Raw genomic sequence first — 18,156 nt, forward strand, 5'->3', positions numbered from 1 at the left:
CTGAGGCACATTTTTCCTCACAAGTTTTTGTTCCTTATGGTTTCCCTGTTCGTTAGTAAGTGTTTGGACCCTAGCATTTGCCAGTCCTCCCTCTGGCAGTCGTCCCTGAGGCTTGGGGAGGCTGGGCTGGTGGCGTGGCTCAGCTGTGGGGAGGAAGAGGTAATGTGGAGGAAAGGCAGGCTGGCTGGTATCTGGTACATCTTCGGGGAGACTTGTCAGGGCCCGGAGTATGTCTCTGGCTGAATCACTCCTGTGCCCCTCTATGACTCAGTTTCCCCAGGTGTGACCAGGGCTGCCAGCTGACAGTTTGAGCTGCTCTGAGATCCTCACCAACTGCGATTAAGAAATAAAGAGGCTTGTGGCTTCAGTCATCCTTGTAGCTCCCTTCTAGGTCACTCTGTGTGTAAACACCTCTGGCCCCTCCCCTTTCTGGGTCAGAGCACCCAAGGCAGGTCTGAGGAGGTTGGGCCAGAACTGGTTGGCGGGCAGGTGGGCACATTGTCAGAGTAGGCTACCAGCCTCCTCTCCCTTCTTTCTCCTTTGCAGCTGCCTTGAGGTGCAGTGTTGGGGATCCAGAGCCATGTCGGACCTGCTACTACTGGGCCTGATTGGGGGCCTGACTCTCTTACTGCTGCTGACGCTGCTGGCCTTTGCCGGGTACTCAGGGCTACTGGCTGGGGTGGAAGTGAGTGCTGGGTCACCCCCCATCCGCAACGTCACTGTGGCCTACAAGTTCCACATGGGGCTCTATGGTGAGACTGGGCGGCTTTTCACTGAGAGCTGCAGCATCTTTCCCAAGCTCCGCTCCATCGCTGTCTACTATGACAACCCCCACATGGTAAGGAGTCTCCATGGGGTTCTGCCCCATGGATGGGCCTGGTGGGCCAGGGCTTCTTTGGGGAGGGTAGTTTTGGTTGCTGAGGAAAGGGTGGGAGAATCTTCAAGCTGGCCCTGCAGACCCCTCCTCTATGAGCTTGAAGCACCTTCCAGATTTAGCCTGGACTTCTGCTCCCGGCATCCATTTGTGGGCTTTCTATTTGCCCAGGTCTGGTTCCCCTTGCCCATGGCTACTTGTGGATTTCCAAATGCAGTGGACTATACCACCATGAATCCCTGGCTTCTGCCAGGACTTTGGTCCCCTGCCTCCTCTTCTTGTCATCCCTCCTTCCATCTCCATTTGGGGCCAGTGCTCTAAGGCCAGGCCATTCAGATTCTGCCCACTCTTTGGGGTTACATCTTGCTATTTCTGTGCTTTCCATCCCTCAGCTCTTCTGCCATAGTTGTAGGCCCTTGAGGGCTGAGAGGGCAGTCCCTGGGGATGGGGCTTGGAATCTTACCTCTTCAGCCATTCTGATGCCCCTCAACCTGGTGATATGGCATTTCCTTAGACCTCAAGCTGCCTAGCTGGGAGATGGCCAAGGGGGCTGGTGGAGCCAGATGAGTTACTTAGAATGTTCAGAATGCTGAAGTCAAAAACTAATCCAGCATCACTAGCACCCTGTGGGCGTCTGGCTGTTCTTACAACCTATGGTGAGTCAGAGCTTGCTAATGTAACCTACTGCTATGCTATGGGGTGGTGCTGCCCACAGCTGGATGGGCTGGCAGCTCTGTCAAGGGTTCTTCAGCCTCTACTACTAAGCCATGCCAAACCAAGCATTTGGAATCCCCAGCTCTGATTTCCTTGCCTGGAGAGCTCAAGTGCACAAGTCCTGCAGTCTACCCAATGTGTGCTGACCGGCTTACTGGGGCACTAGTTGAAACAGGATGTACTGGTTCCCTCTCTGTGCCAGGTTCTACTCTACACCTACACTCTGGAGATGAATCAGACCTGGCTCTGCCCTCAGGAAGCTCTGTGTGGCTGACATGTCAGCCCCACATAAGTGATTCTCCAACAAGACACTGTGCTTGATGTCCACAGAACTTTGAGCTGTAGGTTCAGGGAGGCTGCCATGAGTCTGCTGGGGAGGCTCAGAGAAGGGGTAGATTTCAGCTGGGCCTTCTCATGTAAGTAGAATTTTGCTTTGTTGGGAAGGGGTACTTGGCTAAGAAAACTGGGACAGCAAGAGCCTGAAGACATGGGATGACCAGAGAATTGTGGTTAGTAGACATGTCTTGGGTGGAGAAAGGTGGAAGGGTTTGCCCAGCCAGGTGGTGGGGAAGTACAGCAGGTTGAGAAGAAGGGTGTGGCACAATTTGCCACCTTTGTTTTAGGAAGTTAGCTGAAGGGCAGGTGGAGGAGGGAAGGAGATGAGGCAGGAGGCCGTAGAAGAGATTGGGCTGGGTCCAGGTGAGAGGCGACATGGGTTGGTTGAGGTTTTGCAGTCACATGGCCAGGAGATGGCACTAACTGATGTTGGGAGCACTGGAGTCTGAGTGGGATGGGACAGACAGTGGGCTATGGGGAGCTCCTAGAGCAGATGTGTGACCCTCACCCCTTCAAGGGCTCCGTTGTGTAAGCCCCTGCCCCTCCTTCCACACCTGGCCCAGTCAGAGCCTTCTGCAAGAAGAGTCCTTGCAGCTGGCTGTCTTCTCATTGGCGTGTCTGCCTGTTCTGGAATCAACAGGTTGCCTCTTGGGTTGGAGGTGCTAATTCCTGGATGGGAAAGGGCTAAGGCAGCAGGGTACCCTGGGGTCAGTGCTGGAGGCTGGTCTAGGGAAGAGTGAGATGGAAGAAGCCTGGCATGGGATATTCTGGCCTGGCCACTGCCTCCTGCAGCTTTCCCAGAGATGGACCCCATGGGGTGGGCCCTGGGTCTCCAGGGTTGGTTGGTCATAGTCTGACTAGGGTGCTTGTCTGGGGGACTGTGGCCTGAGAGCACAGCCTTGAGGCTAGCAGTCCCGAGTTCTGATTCTGTCCCATCACTGTCCTGCTGAGTGATCTTAGGCATATCACATAATGTTTCTGAGCCTCTATTTCCTTGTCTGAAGAGTAATGATAAAATACCTGCTTCATAGTAGACTGAGAAGAGTTAAGTGATATAGGTGAGGCATTTACCCCAGCACTTAGCCCTCAACAGATGCTTAACAACAACAAAGATGGGTGGGAAAACCACTTGTGCTAACATATGCTGAGAGGTCAGACTGAGCAAACCTAGACCCTTGGCCTTGGTCATTTGGGTGGCACAGAGGATGATGAACAAGTCAAGGTGGCCCTTCTGACCCTGCCCATCCCAGTCCTGGGTCAGTCCAGAAGACACCTGTGTCCCCATTTAGAGCTAGGTCACACTTGGCACCTGGGATGGCTCAGGGACACTTGGGTCCCCATTTACTCTTGGAGCTGGTCAGTGCATTCTCTGCCTGACAGAGATTGTAACAGGTTCAGGGAACCGTGGACCCCCAGGCTTCAGGTGCTCGTGGCTATCACAGACTGGTCCGGAAGGACCTGAGGCCTCCTGGTCCACACTCCATATTATGGAGGGAGAAACAGATTCAGATAGTAGGAGAAAGGTACTGATCTCATATGTTTTTGTTTTCATTTAACAAATATCTGAGCACCTGCTCTGTACCAGGCTCTGTGTTGGGCACTAGGGTACCATGGGGACCAGGACCTGCCAGTGTGTGGGTGTTAGGAGCCTAGAGGAAAGGCCCCATCCTGGTCCTGGAGTGGGCTGAGAACCAAAGGTTTTTGCCCCCTAGGCTGCCTCCACCAGCAGTGTGCAGCGTGGCATGCTCTGGTTCTCAGAGAAAGAGAATAGAGGCTGACCTGTTCAGTGTCCCACCCCCACTGTGTCCTTCCCTAGCCCAGAGTGACAGGAGCCAGAACCTGCTTATCTGTGAGTGTGGGGAGGCAGTGAGGCTGTGTCAGGCTCTGTGAGTGGGGTGGTGAGTAACCAGGTGAGAGGTGCCACCTGGCTTTAGATGCTGCCCACCCCGTGAGGTGTGACGGACAGCTCCCTAGCCATGCCTCGTCCTGTCCTCAGCTGGGCAGGGAGGAGGCTGGTCCCACCTAGGCTGGGTGTGGACCCAGGAAGTAGCACAAGAAAGGGTACCACTAAGATTGGACAGTGGCAGTTGCTGTGGACCTGTTCATAGTAGCTGCTGCTGGAGCTGTTAGCCTTGTGCCCTGGAGTCCTGTATGGGAAGAGGCTGCAGGTCTGGGTGAGTGGTTCCTGTGAGGCAGGAGGAAGGATTCCATTCTCCATCCCTGAAAGCCTTGGCATGGTTGGGAATGGGGTGGGGAAGAAGTCTTTTGGGAAGTGGACAGACCCTGGCAGGGGCTCATGGGTGTACTCACCCACCTCAGAGCCCAGCATTCATGGAGTGTGGGCCATTCCTCTTCAAGGTATGCAAGGGATGGGGTATGAGTTCAGAGATAAGGATCACATGTAGGTGGATGTCAGTCACAGATCTCCCTTACACACATTGGTCCATACTGCCCTTGCATGACTGGGGAAGGGTCCTGACTAGAAAAACTGCTCTGCCTTTAGCCCTGCTTTTGCGGTGGGTGCTGGGGGCTTGGAAAGTGACTTCAGGCTCCCTTTTGGGGCCTGGTCCCTCTGGGAGCCTTCAGTGTTGGAGGGGAAGGAAGGAGCTGAGAGGACCCTGAGTGCCTCGCTTGATCCTGGCCAGCTCTGGCCTGTGGACAGGCCCTAGTGGCTGGGCTGCTGTCACTGTGCCTGTGGGCCCATCCTGTCTGCCAGGCTGGCTCTCTACCTCCTGCCCCACCCTGTGCCACCATCACCTCTGCTGCTGTGTTTGGGGCTTAAGCAACCTGCCTGCTTGCTTATATGGGGAGCCTGGCTGGGGCAAGATGGGTGTGGCAGCTAGTTCAATTTATGTGGCCCAAGTGGGCCTATATTTGCTGCTTACATCTACTACCTAGGAGGTGGTGTTTGCTCCAGGCATGGAGTGGGTTGGGGAACTGGTGGTACTTGCTTCTGCCTTTAGTAAACAAGACTGCCATCGAAGCCCCCTTTCCCCTAGTCCAATGAGAACCAAGGCCCAGGGCCACTAGGTCTGCAGGGGCCTGTGGTCATTTGGCTGGCATGACCACAGCCTCACAGAGGCTGGTGAGAGTTCTGATGTAGGCCTGTGTCACACTCCCTCTTCCCTCAGTGTGTGTGGAGAGAAGGCTCCCTGCCCTCCCTGGAGGCACTTAGTTTGGATGGAGCCTGGGAAGGGGTGAGGGAGTAGGATTTCCCAGGACTGACCTCCTCAACAAAGGCAATGGGAATGTGGGCTGGGATGTTTCCTGAGGGTTCAGGCCGCCCCCTATCCTGGTTACTCCATGGTTATTTTCTGCCAGGTGGAGTCCAGGCATTTGCTGTGCAGCAGGTTAACTATGTGGGACAGGTCTGGAAGCACGAGCTCCTCTCTGCCCATTAGAACTGTCCTTGAGGTGAGGTGAGACGAGGTGTGAGAGGAAGGGGCTTTGGATTTGCCCTTCTGGGTTTGAATCAAGGCTCCACTGCTAACCAATGTGTGACTTTAGGTGAGTCACTTGGCCTGTCTGAGTATGTCTCCTCATCTGTCACATGAGGATAAAAGAATCCCTACCTCAGGGTTTTTGTTTTGTGGGGGCTAATTGATAATGATACGGCCCAATACCTAGTTCTTTAAATAGGTGGGTGTCACACTTGACATCCAGTCCTGCCTGAAGACCTCATGCCACTGGGACTTTGTACTTTTAGGGACCCTGCCTGCCTCTCTGGTTTAGTCCCAGCCTCCTGCAGGTTGTCTGGGCCATGTGAGGCGGCACAGTGCAGGGAAAAGCCATTGTGCAGCCTGCTTTCACTAGGGCCAATTTCTGGGACTCCTGGATGCCTCTGGGTTGTGTGGTGCAGCTCTGAAGCTGGTCTGCTTGAGTTTGAATCCTGACTTCAGCACTGCCTTGCTGTGTGACCTTGGCTGAATGGCTTGGTTGTCTGGGCCTTGGGAACAGGGTTGAAAACAGTACCAACCACAGAAGGCTGTTTGGATTTAATGAGCTTATGCTTGGAAGGCAGAGTCTGGGGAAAGTGGTGAGTGCCTGGTCAGATATCAGCTGTTTTTAGGATTCTGTTTGAAGGTGTAGGGTTATAGAGGAAGGTTCCTGAAAGGTTTCTAAGTAAACTCACCTTTGAGGGCTGGTATCTTGTTGACTCCTTTCTTTCCTCCCGAGCCTGAAGAATGAGACCTGTCCTCTGGCCTAGCTGTCTGCATCATCTCGTGTCCTGACTGGTGCCTGTCTCCGTGTGCCTTTGGGCATAAGCTTCCCAGGGAAGTTGGGGGTTGGCATGTTGACCTGTAGCACCTAGGAGGGCAAACGAGGTCCCGTATCAACCACCTAGTCATGGGCCAGTGCAGCTCCTCTATTCCCTTGGGAGTACAAGTGCAAATGAAGGGCCCTGCCTCTACTTTCCCCCTTAACTTGGGTAGCTCTGGGTCAGTGGGCTGGCATGGGAAGAGTAAGGGCAGCCCTCTGTGCCTGGGTTTGAGAGATGGTGCTGCTGTCCCTGTCAGGTTGTGTAGGTTGTGGGCCTGGGGTTGGCAGTTTGTATTAACCCTGAACCCAATGACTACATTTGGTCTGGGCCGCTGACACCATTTCTCATTCCTGCATCCTGGAAGATTATCAGTCTTGTCCAGTTCCCAGACTCAGCGAGGTCTTGGCTTGGCAGGGGCCCCGAGGTGGCTGTCTTCACTATAGCCTCACACAACAGGGTCGGCAGGGCACTGTGACACCACTCAGGAAGGGGCAGTGGGGCCAGCCTTGGGACTAGCTCATACCTGGAAGCCTCAGGTTCTAAGCAGACTGCCCTCTCCTCCCAGTAATGGGACTTAGGAGGCTTTTCAGCCCAAAGGAGATGCTCTGGGGCCTGGCATGCCTCTGTTGTTTTCCTGGTACTCTTGCTTTGAGGACACATCCTGGATGGGCTTGTCTTTACCCCGAGTGGTGGTGGGTCTGGCCACTGCCCTGTTTCCCAGATGTGGTTCCTTGTAGGTACTAGTTCTGGTCCAATTCTTGTTCTGGGCAGAGGTACCCAGAGAAATAGCTGATCTGGGGAGGAAGAGGAGCAGGCAGGTAGGGCTGGGAGGCCCAGGCCTATGTCCTAGGGTTAGGCCCAAATACAGATACTCATTGAGCCAAGGTGGATGGGGTCTCTTGCCCATCAGGACATCCCAACCTTCTGGGCACTTGACAGCCTTAGTAGACCTTTTCCCTGGAGGCGGGTCTGGGCTTTACTGGGAGGCCAGGAAAGCTTTCCTCTGCCACTGGATCAGCCTTGCCACTCCCTAGGTTATTTTAGGGCCTGTCCCATTTCCTCCTTGCTGGTGCCTTGTTCAGCTGCTTCCCAGCTTCAACTTTGCATGGGGCCACTTAGTGGGTGGTAGGCTTGCTGAGAGACCTTCTAGGCTCCTCCTTAGGCCAGGGCAGGGGAGGGGGTAGGAAATGTTCTTACTTGTGGAATTAGGGAGTTGCTCAGCCAGGAAAGGAGCTGCTGTGCCCCACACACCTCCTGGATCCTGGGAGCCCTGTCTTCTTAGCTCCCTTCTTCCACTTTGACAGGAGCTCTGCCTTTTCTCCAGGTGGAGGGAGAGGAAGTTTGTTATGGTGCAGGGCTTGCTTGTGTGTGCATGCATGTACTGTCACTGAGCATGCCTCAAGAACTTTCTGTGTGCGCAGGATCCTGGACCTTTTTGCCTAGAGGCCTGGAGTGATGGAGAGAGATGGGGAGGCCATCAGTTACAGTGCAGCACAACACCTGCTCCCTGGTGGGTACTTGGGATCAGAGAGGAGGGGCTGCTTGGTGGAGAGCAACAGAAGGCTTTGAAGGGGAAAGTTGAGCTGAATCTTGCAGGATGGGCAGGAGTTTCCCAGTCAGAAGGGACTCTGGAATAGGGTGAAGAAGGACATTTCAGGCAGAGGAAGTAGCTTACGCAAAGGCAGGAAGCATGGGAGGATGTGGCATGTTTGGGGAGCTGCAAATAGTTTCATGTGGGTGTGTGGGGGGGTGTGGCGGGTGAGGAGGCTGGCAAGGCGGGCTGGGCCAGAGCCTGGATCCGTCCGTCCCTCTGCCATGCAGACACTCAGTTGGTGCCTGCCCATCTGGGCTCTGGCCCCTGCTGGGGCCTGAGGCTGCAGAAAGGGAGTGCAAGGTGAGTGTGTGGGCAGATTAATGCAGTTATTATGTGGGCCACTCCAAAAGAGCCTTGCCTATTGGCTTGTGAATTTAGTTTCATCCTAGAGGTAAATTGGGAGCCATTGAGAGGTTCTGAGCAAGATGACCACATGTGTTCTGGTGTCTTTTGGCTACTGAAGAGGATGTTGAGCTGGGAGTCCCATAAGGCCTGCTGAAGCGTTCCCAGGAAAGACCCTGGAACTCAAACCCAGGCAAGCCAGCTGTAGAAAGGAAGAGAATAAGTGACCTTTCATCCGTTTCTCCACGTGACTTATGTAGATGTTTCTTTTGCACAGCACAGGTTGGTAGGGTCAGGGACATGAAGATAGGCTTTGTGGCAGGCAGTGTCTCTTGGCTTGTCAGCAGGAGGCCTGCCAGATAACTTCCTGCCTATCTGGTCATTCTCAAGTCTTGGCGTGTGAGTAGGGCAGTTCCACCATCTAGAGACAAGAGATGGTATTGCAGTGATCTCCTGTGCCTCTGGGGGGGGGGGGGTGGGAGGAGCTTCAGGCCAAAAGAAGTGACTGTGTGCAAGATAGACTTGTGGAGGGCAAGAGAGTTTACAGCAAAATACTGGGGGAGAAGAGAGTGCCACTGAGCCACGCTGAAAGGCTCTTCAAGAGGGTATTTGAACCGGAAGGACAGGCAGGGAGGAGCTGCATATTCAGAGGTTTGGGTGGTCGGGCATTCTAGGCCATGGACAGTTGTTTGGACTGTGTCATAGCTACTAATAACCACAATTATGGGGCATTTGCTGAATGCTGGACCCAGGCTAAGCTCTCGTGAAGTTTCTTGTTTAATATGGCAGTTCTGTAAGTAGATATTGAGGAACTGGGGCTCCCAGAACCCAAGGGACTTGTCTAGAATCACACGACTCAGATTCGCACCGTGGCCTGCCTCTCTCAAGCTGTGTTTCTGACCACTACACCCGGTTGCCTGCTACTAAAGCTCTGAGCCAGGTTTGGATGCCATAGGCTTCAAGGGGGCTGCAAGGGGACCAGAGCTGCAGACAGTTGAGGGTGACCGTTAGGGTCTGCTTAGAAGTGAGAGCCTGGAATAGGTGCCCAAGTCCCAGGCAAACTGTGACTAAAAGGAAGGCCTGGGTTGGCCTGAGTAGAGGAGGCCATTCAGGGCTGAGAAACCCCCAGGGGATTTCAGAGAGGGCTTGGAAAGGGCTGTAATGGGAGGGAGAGGTGAGAACAGGTAATAATGACTTCACAGTGCTGGGAAGGAGGGCTGGGGAGAGGAGTAAGTGGAGGTAGAGGGAGAAGCCTGTTTAAACTTAGGGGTCATCCCTGTGAAGGTGAACTGCTGGCAAAAAAAATTTTTTTGCGGTGGGTAGGGAGAAAGGAGCCTTTAGAGTTGAGCAAAACCCAGGATTGAGGGTACAAGGTCTGTGCTGAATCTCTTGGATTCAAGATCTTATGTCTCTGAGGGCCCAGTCTGAAGGCTGGTACAGACTTAGGCACCTGGAAAGCTGACGTGGGAAACAGGTAGCAGTAGGTGAGACAAAGTGAGGCCTCTTGATGCCAGGAGGAGAAATGAGTACTGGGCCTTGCAGCCTTCATTCAGTCCTAGGAAGTGTTGGAGGCTCACATAGGAGCCTTACATGGCTGAGGTTTCTGGGAGCCAGAGGAGGGAAATTAGGTAGGGAGGCGAGCAGAGTGGGAAGTGCAGGCACTAGCAACCTACAGAGATTTGGAGGGGAACCAGTGGTCTTGGCTTTTAGCCAGGAAGGGACTTAGGAAGTGGGATAGGTCCCTGGATGGGCCATGGGTTGCAGAAGAAGTCTAGAGGCTCTGGTGATGGTAGCTGGCCCTGCCAGAGGGATGGGGAGGATGATCTCTTCACAGAATTTCACCAGCAACCCAGATGTCAGTGATCCCAATCCTATGTCCTGACAGGTGCTTCCTGCAGCCCCTCCGCAGCCACTTGCCAGGTCCTGACCCTGCAAGCATGTGTGTAAACACACACACACATGTTCTTGCTTTCCTAGGGCATGACTGTGGAGGGCTCTGAGCTCTTTATTACCACTCCTCAGTTTTGCTCCCTTGCCTGCCATAATTTCTCTGCCTGTAAAGCCTGCTCTTCTCCAGGAGATAGGAGGGAAATTAGCTAATAGGATTTCGCTGGACCCAGGCTGCAGGATCAGCCACTGTACAGTTCTGCTGGTGGCCCTGGGGCGTGGGGGCTGACAGAGGGTCTCATGGTGGGGTGGAAGGGCCCCCTTAGTGGAGCCATGTGGAGGGTGATGGTTCAGAGGTCCTCTCCGCCCTTCCCTCTCCTGGCCTCCAGAAGGGCAGAGACCAAGTCTAACCCCTCACTATGATCCCTGGGTTTCCACAGGGCATGGCATGTTTGTTGAAGGAATAGATGAGAGTCCTGTGGTACGATGCCACAGGCAGGGGCCATAGGTGGGTTCCAGTAAGAAAATAGCTAGCTGTGTCCTGGTATCTGGGGCTGCATGGCTTGTCAGAGCTGCTGGTTCTTTTAGGCCTGATCTGGCACAGCCCCAGGAGGAAGGAGGTCTGAGGGCCTCCTTCCTTTGGCCAACTCTCACACCCATGCTTTGCTTCCCCAGGTGCCCCCTGATAAGTGCCGATGTGCCGTGGGCAGCATCCTGAGTGAAGGTGAGGAATCGCCCTCCCCTGAGCTCATCGACCTCTACCAGAAATTTGGCTTCAAGGTGTTCTCCTTCCCGGCACCCAGCCATGTGGTGACAGCCACCTTCCCCTACACCACCATCCTGTCCATCTGGCTGGCTACCCGCCGTGTCCATCCTGCCTTGGACACCTACATCAAGGTGAGGCACAGGCCTGGGGTGTGTGTGTTGGGGACAGCCAGGCCCCTTGGGTGGAGCTGAGGAGGACTGCCAGAATGGGAGGAAGAAGTGGTTTTGGGAGAGCAGCACCCTGGGGCCCTCATGGAACAGGTACCTGTGGAGCTAGGAAGATGGGCAGAGGTTGTTGGCATCTCTTTCAGATGCCCAAGATCTTTTGGAAGCCGGAGCATATCCCAAGAGCATGGAGAACTTGTTCATAAATCTGATCTGGTTAGTTTGGCTCTGACTTTGACCAAAGACATCCATAGTGCTTATCCCACACTCCTGGCTCAGATGAATGGACAGGCCACTTTATTCTCATCCTGCTGGAGGCCTGCAAAGCAAGGACCTGAGGCTCCCAGTGTCTGGGCAGGCCCCAGGTAATCATGTATTGCCCGTGGCCCTGCCTGTGCATGGGCTTATACATCTGCTCCCAGAGGCCAGGGCTGGGGCAGCAGTGGCAGGCTCTGTTTCCTTTACTTCCTGACTTGGTTACTGGCAATGCTGGCAGCCCAACCTTCCTGGAGGAAGGAGAGCCAGTCACCAGGTCATCTGACGGGTTTCTGTGTCTACAGAAATTTTTTTAAAACTTGCCCTGTTACACATCCCTCCTCCCCTAAACGTTTTGTAAACTTGGTTGCTAGGGAAATGACCCCAGTTTGGGCTTGGACGTGATTGTTCATTCATTTAACTTGTATTTATTGTCTGTGTGCCAGGTGCTATAATGGGCACAATGTGAATGAAACATTGGTGCATGAAACAGCCATTCACAGTGAGGTGGTGAAGATAGGTAATAAATATCAGACAAAAATAGGACGTGTGCTGGAGAAGGAGAGGGTGAGAAAAGTCAGGGAACCAACTTGGACAGAATGGTCAGGGACAGCCTCTCAGAGGAGATAACCTCAAGGCAGAGTCCTAGAAGAGCCTTTAGAGAGGAGATAAGAACTTCTAGTCAGAGCTTTGGTCTAAATGCAGCAGGAAGTCACTGCAGTGTTCCAACCAGGAAAATAACACAGTTGGAGCCACGTCTGTACAAGATGAGCTGTCCCATCTCTGGGCAGGGTGGGACTGGACCACAGATCTGGGACCAGGTGGAGATGCTTAGGCCTGGGGCTAAGGAATTAGCCTAGGAGGCTGTCATGAATCCCAGTGTGAGTGGTGGCAGCTTGGGCAGGCCCAGCGGCTATAGAGCTGTGGACAAGGATGGAGATTTACAATCACTTTTGGGATAGAACTGATAGACTTTGGGTGGATTCGCTGTTGTGGAAGGACAGGCAGTGAGGGAGTCACAGAGGGCTCTGCTCCCCTCTGGCCTGGGCAGGTGGGCAAGTATGTAGCGATGCTTTCACTGACATGTGGGGAACTGAGGGAGGCCCTGGTTTTGGGGGGAAGGTAGCTATTTGGGCTATGTCAGGGGAGCTGCCTGAGATACATCTAAGTTGGGGGGTGTGGAGTCAGCAATGGTATGTGTGGCCTGGAGTTGAGGAAAGGCTGGGCTGGTGGATATATTTGGGGACATCAGCCTTTTGGCAGTATTTGACCTGGGAGGCTGCCCTGTGCCTCCCTGCCTCTGTGGGACCAGGTAGGCAGTGGACAGCCTGTGGCAGCAAAGGCTGCGCAGAGGGCGTGGCCAGAGTGGCAGGGGTCAGGGAACAGGACGAGAGTCAGTGGGAGTGAGAGCCTGGTACACTTGGAGGATCCTTGCAACTTTGTTCACCAAAGCAGCTTGGGGAAAGGGACACAGCGTTGATGATGGAAATGGGAGTTCAGATGACCCTGGAGTCTGGTGTTGGGGCTGAGGAATGAATAAATGAGGCCCTGGGTCACCAGCTGTGTCCTTGGCGGTCAAAGACAGGTTTGAAGAATCAGGAGTGAGAATAACTGGAAAGGGGAGGGCTGTCACGGTGATAGGGCAAGGGCACAGGGAGAATAGAGGGGAGTTTCCTTTGTGAGCTGGAGGGTGGTGGCCAGAAGGGGTGTGGGGCAGGATGTGCTTGCCTGGCTGCGGTTGGACTGGAGGTGGGGGCGGGCTGGCTGGTGGTGTGGGCAGGAAGGAAGATACCAGTGCCCTAGGCCTGCTTAGTGTGCCACCTCTGGGGACTCCCGCCCCATTTCATTCAAGGAAGGCCTCTCCAGTCCTGTCGGTGCCATCCTCAACCTCATGGGCCCATCTGGAGGGGCACCCCTGGGAAAGAGACTTCTTGGGTTCCAGACCTCAGAACAGGACATGTGGCATGTGGTGTGGTGGTGAGCAACTCAGCCACCAAAGGCTTTTCCTGGCTTCAGGGGTTTATTTTTAGACACCTTTGTCCAAATTTCCCGGCCCCTGACAGCTTCACAAGTTGCCTGGTTTTGACGTCACCTCTTTGATGAAAGCCCTTCCTCCTTCCTCCCCGCTCCCATGGGAGCCTGTCAGCTGTGCTCCTGGAGTGGGGGTTGAGACAAGGAAGCCAGTGATATGGGGGAGAGCAAGGGGCTTCTCCCAGAGACATGTGTGAGGCATGCTTGTGTGGGCTTGGCCATCAGCGGGGAGAGTAAGATAGAGGCCAGCTGCCCACAGAAGAGGCATGGCCGAAGGTCCTGGGCTTGTTTTGGCAGCAGGGTGTGGGGGTTGCCTCTGCCCCTGTGTTTAGCCTGACCTTGCGTCTTGGGGAACAAAGCCAGGGGAGAGATGAGGAAGGGGCTAGCTCTGTTTGCTGGTCACAGCCTGCAGTGGACAGGGGTGGCCCTGTGCCTCTCTCAGCCCAGGAGACAGCAAAGAGAGAGTATAAGGCTCCCTTCCATCCCTGCCTTCATCTCCCCTGCCCTGAGGTCAGAGAAAGGAGATTACTAATGAGACTAGTTGCTTCTCACTCTTCTAGCACCGACAGCTTTTAACTGTGTGTGCGTGCGCGTGTGTACACCCTTCTTTTTCTCTCTGGATCTGGGACTGCTGTGAAGGCTCTTCAAATGGAATGACAGCAGCCGTCAGCTTTCTGCTTTGGCAGGGGTGAGAGAGGCCAGGAGCCCTACTGCCAGGAGTTGCGGGGGGAGGACTTGGCAGGCTCACCAGCCTCTCCAGAGGCTAGGTGAGGGGCAGGGGTGAATGGATCTTAGCTTCGGGTTTGGGAGGTGGAGAGCAGCTGCTGTCCCGGGAGTTGCAGATGTGCCTGAGCCTGGAACAGGATTGGTCTCATGGGACAGAGGGACCTGAAGTTCACGGCGAGAGGCCCAAGGAGAAGCACTTGTCAGGACTCTCGGGATTCTGGAAGGGATGGCTGATCTCAGCTTTCCTGGTTTGCATGGCAGCCTCTGGCTCTCTGGCTAGCCTTCCCCCGCTTGGCAGCCTGGCAAACTGCTATAGATGCTGGAACTCTGCCTTTCTCCATATAAACTGCTAAGGGCCCCCAGGCTGAACACTCATTCCCCTGGAATCCATGCGTACTGTGTGACCATCACTCCATATGGAAGATGCCTCAGCTTTGTCAGGCTGCTCCGCTGGAGTCCAAGGAGGTGGCCTCTAGTACAGGAGGAGACCACTCCCCAAGTCCCAGGAAAGGGGTATCTTCTGGAAGCTGCAGGATGGAACAGAGCTTGCTTGAAATTGCAAACCTGCAGAGGGGAGATGGGGCCCAGATGTGAGCCCAGAGCAATGGGCAGAGGCCCCCAGATTCACCAGTCTTAATGAGTGTCCAGGGAAGGCTCCGGACACATGGAACAGACCAGGACTGAGGGATGAGCCTGGGAATTCGTTGTGTGGGATTGTGTGTGTAAGGTCTCTAGTGCAGTTTGCTCATATCTGTCTGTAGCACTTGGTGAGGAAGGCCATTGAGAGTGTTTGACTGACACAGCCAAGCCCCCATGCCTGACTTCTCTCCCAGACCCATCCAGAATCTTTTTCAAAAGTGCCCTTCCCCATGGTCTCTGATTTCAGGGAGTTTTTAGGGGGAGGGTCTTTGTAAAATGGTTTGAGCTTCCTCTCCCAAGTTTAGGGTGTTACAGGGCATTGTTCATGTAGTGGCTGATTGGCTGGGGAGTGCAGGTGGCCCTGGAGGTCAGACTAATGTCTGACTATCCACCATCAAATTGGAGAAAAGCGTGTGGGGAGGGGTCACCGAATATAGTGAGCCTGTGAGGGGAACCTTGGTGGCCGAATTCTGGGACAGCTGGGTTGACTGGGACTGTCTTACCAGGGGCTTAAAGGGGATAAGGCCAGGTGTGGTGGCTCATGCCTGTAATCCCAACACTTTGGGAGCCTGAGGTGGGAGGATCACTTGAGCCCAGGAGTTCCAGACCAGCCTGGGCAACATAAGTGAGACCCTGCCTCTAAAAAAAACAGAAAAAAAAATTAGCCAGGCATTTGTAGTCCCAGCTACTCAGGAGGCTGAGGTGGGAGGATCGCTTGAGCCTGGGAGGTCAAGGCTGCAGTGAGCCATGATTGTGCCACTGCAGTCTATCCTGGGTGACAGAGTGAGACTCTGTCTCAAAAATAAATAAATAGATAAATGAAGGGGGCATGGTGGCTCACACCTGTAATCCCAGCACTTTGGGAGGCTGAGGCAGGTAGATTACTCCAGCTCAGGAGTTTGAGACCAGCCTGGACAACATGGTGAAACCTCGTCTCTACAGAAAAAAAATACAAAAAAATTAGCTGGGCGTGGTGGCGTACACCTGTGGTCTCAGCTACTCGGGAGGCTGAGACAGGAGAATTGCTTGAGCTCAGGAGACAGAGGTTGCAGTGAGCCAAGATCACGCCATTGCACATTAGCTTGGGTAACAGGAGTGAAACCCATCTCAAAAAAATAAAAGTAAAAACATTAAAAAAAAAAAAAAGGGAAGGAAGGAAGTAAAGTAAGAAAGTAAGGCAAGGACCCCAGACCATAGTTCTCAGACTGCCCTGGCTGTGCTGAGGTGCCCTGTGGCTATCAGCCTGTGGTGGGAGCTGTACTCAGACCCTTTCCTGCTTCACCTGGAGTAGTTCTGCCTGTGAGTTTTACAACCCAGGTGTCTTGAGCTTTTGTTTGGAAGGGAGCTTCTAAGGCTCAGCTGGTTTGAAAACCTCTGTCCTAAGAGAGGGGCAACACTGGGCAGATGCCACCTCCAGTCCCGCCCACTACATGTCTGTTCTCGATCCTGAGGATGCTGTAACTGCAGTATGAGTGGAGCTGGGAGGCACCAGGGCCCAGCCCTTGTGCAGGTAGGGCAGGAGCTCCAAAGAGAGGCACTTGTCTTGAGGGGAGTGTGACTGATTGGAAGCTGGACCTGGAGGGACCCTGGGGAGCTGCAGGTTGGAGTTCTCCTGGGGTGGTGGTGACTGAACTCCTGAGTGGTGGGTGATAGCATTATGGGGCAGCCAGCTTGGAACTAAGGCCTATGGGCCCTAGCAGGTTGCCTGTGGAAATGGGTCAGCCTGTTGAGCAGTGGCTGTGAGGAAGCTCGAAACAGCCTGGCCACAGCCTGTGTTCTGTCCAGTGGGCACAGAACCCCTTGTGTTTGTTTCCCTTTAGTCTGCCTCAGTGACCCTGAGGGAGTCAGTGGGTGGGTCTGAGTCCACACTGGGGCCAAAACACCAGTGCAGAGCAACAAGGCCTCGGCCGGGAAAATACAGGTGAGGACGCCACGTGTGGTGGCTCACGCCTGTAATCCCCACACTTTAGGAGGCTGAGGTGGGTGGATCACCTAAAGTCAGGAGTTTGAGACCAGCCTGGCCAACACAGTGAAACCCCATCTTTACTAAAAGTACAAAAATCAGCTGGGCTTGGTGGCACACACCTCTAATCTCAGCTACTCAGGAGGCTGAGGCACGAGAATTGCTTGAACTCGGGAGGCAGAGGTTGCAGTGAGCTGAGATCACGACACTGCCCAGTGAGCTGAGATCACGACACTGATCTCCAGCCTGGGTGACAGAGCAAGACTCCGTCTCAAAAAAAAAAGCAGGTGAGGGAGCCCCAACAGGAATGTGAAATCTGTGGTCATTTCCCTCTTCCTGTCACCTTTGCCAAGCTAACGTGGGAAGCTTCCAAACTTTATTTTTAACTAGGGAGGCCCTCTTGGCATCTCAGCTCAGTCACTTATTCAGCAGGTCTCTTGTGTGTGTCATTGTTCTGCGCATGGAAGAACCAGCTAGGAGGCGTCATAGAGTCCTAATCAAAGCCAGCATCCCCATTGTTTTACAGATGGGGAGGCTGAGGCCTAGGGAAGGAAGGTGCCCCAAGGTCAAGGGATGGAGCGGTAGCTGAGTCCAGACTGGGTCCCTTAGGCCGAGGATCGTTCCGATGGCTACATGCCTTTTGCCACTCCATCCTGTACATAAGTGGGGCTGGAACCAAGAGGCTGAGAACTTGTCATCAATTTGGGATATGCTTGGGATGGTGCCCCAGGGTGGGCTTTCTTTTCTTCTTTCTCCAACCCTGGTAGTCACAGTTGGGGGCTGAGGCTTCAGGTCTAGGAGACTGCTGGGGGAGCCGAGGCAAAGCACAGGAAGAGGCTGTGTACCCGCTTGCCCAGCAGGCATTCATTAAGGCAGGCCTTGGCAACTGCTCTGGGCACAGGAAGCAGCTGCCGCAGGCACCTTATCGGGCCTCTTGTCCACACCCTCAGTGAGGCAGAGGCGGTTCTATTCCCAGGCTTCCCTCCCTGGATCTCAAGGGCTGGCTTACCTGCTGGTGCTGCCACCTGCTAAGTGGCCTGCTCTGGCACAGGGAGGAGGGCACTTTTGGCAGCATCAGGACCTGGAGCTGAGTGACAATCCTCCAGCACTCTTTCCTCTTCCACCTCCTCCAGCCACAGAGCCTAGCCATGCCTGGGTGTGGGGAGGGGAGGGATAGATTCGCTGGGAAAGGCAAAACAACCCTTGTGCGGTGGTGGCGTTTGGGCTGCACCTATAAGGTAGGCAGTGTTCCCCAGGTGGGAAGGCAGGTCAGGCAGAGATACTGGCTTGGTGGCAGTCATGGCTTGTGTATCCAGTGAGGCTGGAGTACAGGAGAGGAGCAAGAGTTTGGGCCTAAGAGAGATAGGCTGGGTCCTGCAGGTACTAGGGAGACACTGATGGCGTCTGAGCAGATGAGTGACAGTATCCAGGCTGGGCTTCAGCTCAAGTCTCTTCAGTACCTAGGAGATGGGGAGGAAGAGCCAGAGGCCACAGTTAAATTCTGCACGAAGATAATGCAAGTTAGCTGAAAGTAGCAGTGACTTTTCATTCCCAGATGTCCCCAAGCCAAGAGGCGATCCTCCCACCATACCACGGCTTGGCTT

At 54.2% G+C, this 18,156-nt stretch overlaps 1 protein-coding gene across 9 annotated transcripts in view; it reads left to right on the forward strand.

The window, feature by feature from the left end:
* LOC100995302 (RAD54 like 2) overlaps nt 1-18,156 on the forward strand; it is a 171,713-nt gene that overhangs the window by 141,181 nt on the left and 12,376 nt on the right. For all 9 annotated transcript variants that reach the window (XM_008972174.5, XM_008972172.5, XM_003818792.6 and 6 more), the window contains 2 exons: nt 547-838; nt 10,684-10,905. In XM_008972174.5, coding sequence (XP_008970422.3) covers nt 547-838; nt 10,684-10,905 — 514 coding nt within the window. The remainder of the gene's footprint in view (nt 1-546; nt 839-10,683; nt 10,906-18,156) is intronic.

This window comes from Pan paniscus, chromosome 2 (genome assembly GCF_029289425.2).
Source record: "Pan paniscus chromosome 2, NHGRI_mPanPan1-v2.0_pri, whole genome shotgun sequence".
Lineage (NCBI taxonomy): Eukaryota > Metazoa > Chordata > Mammalia > Primates > Hominidae > Pan > Pan paniscus.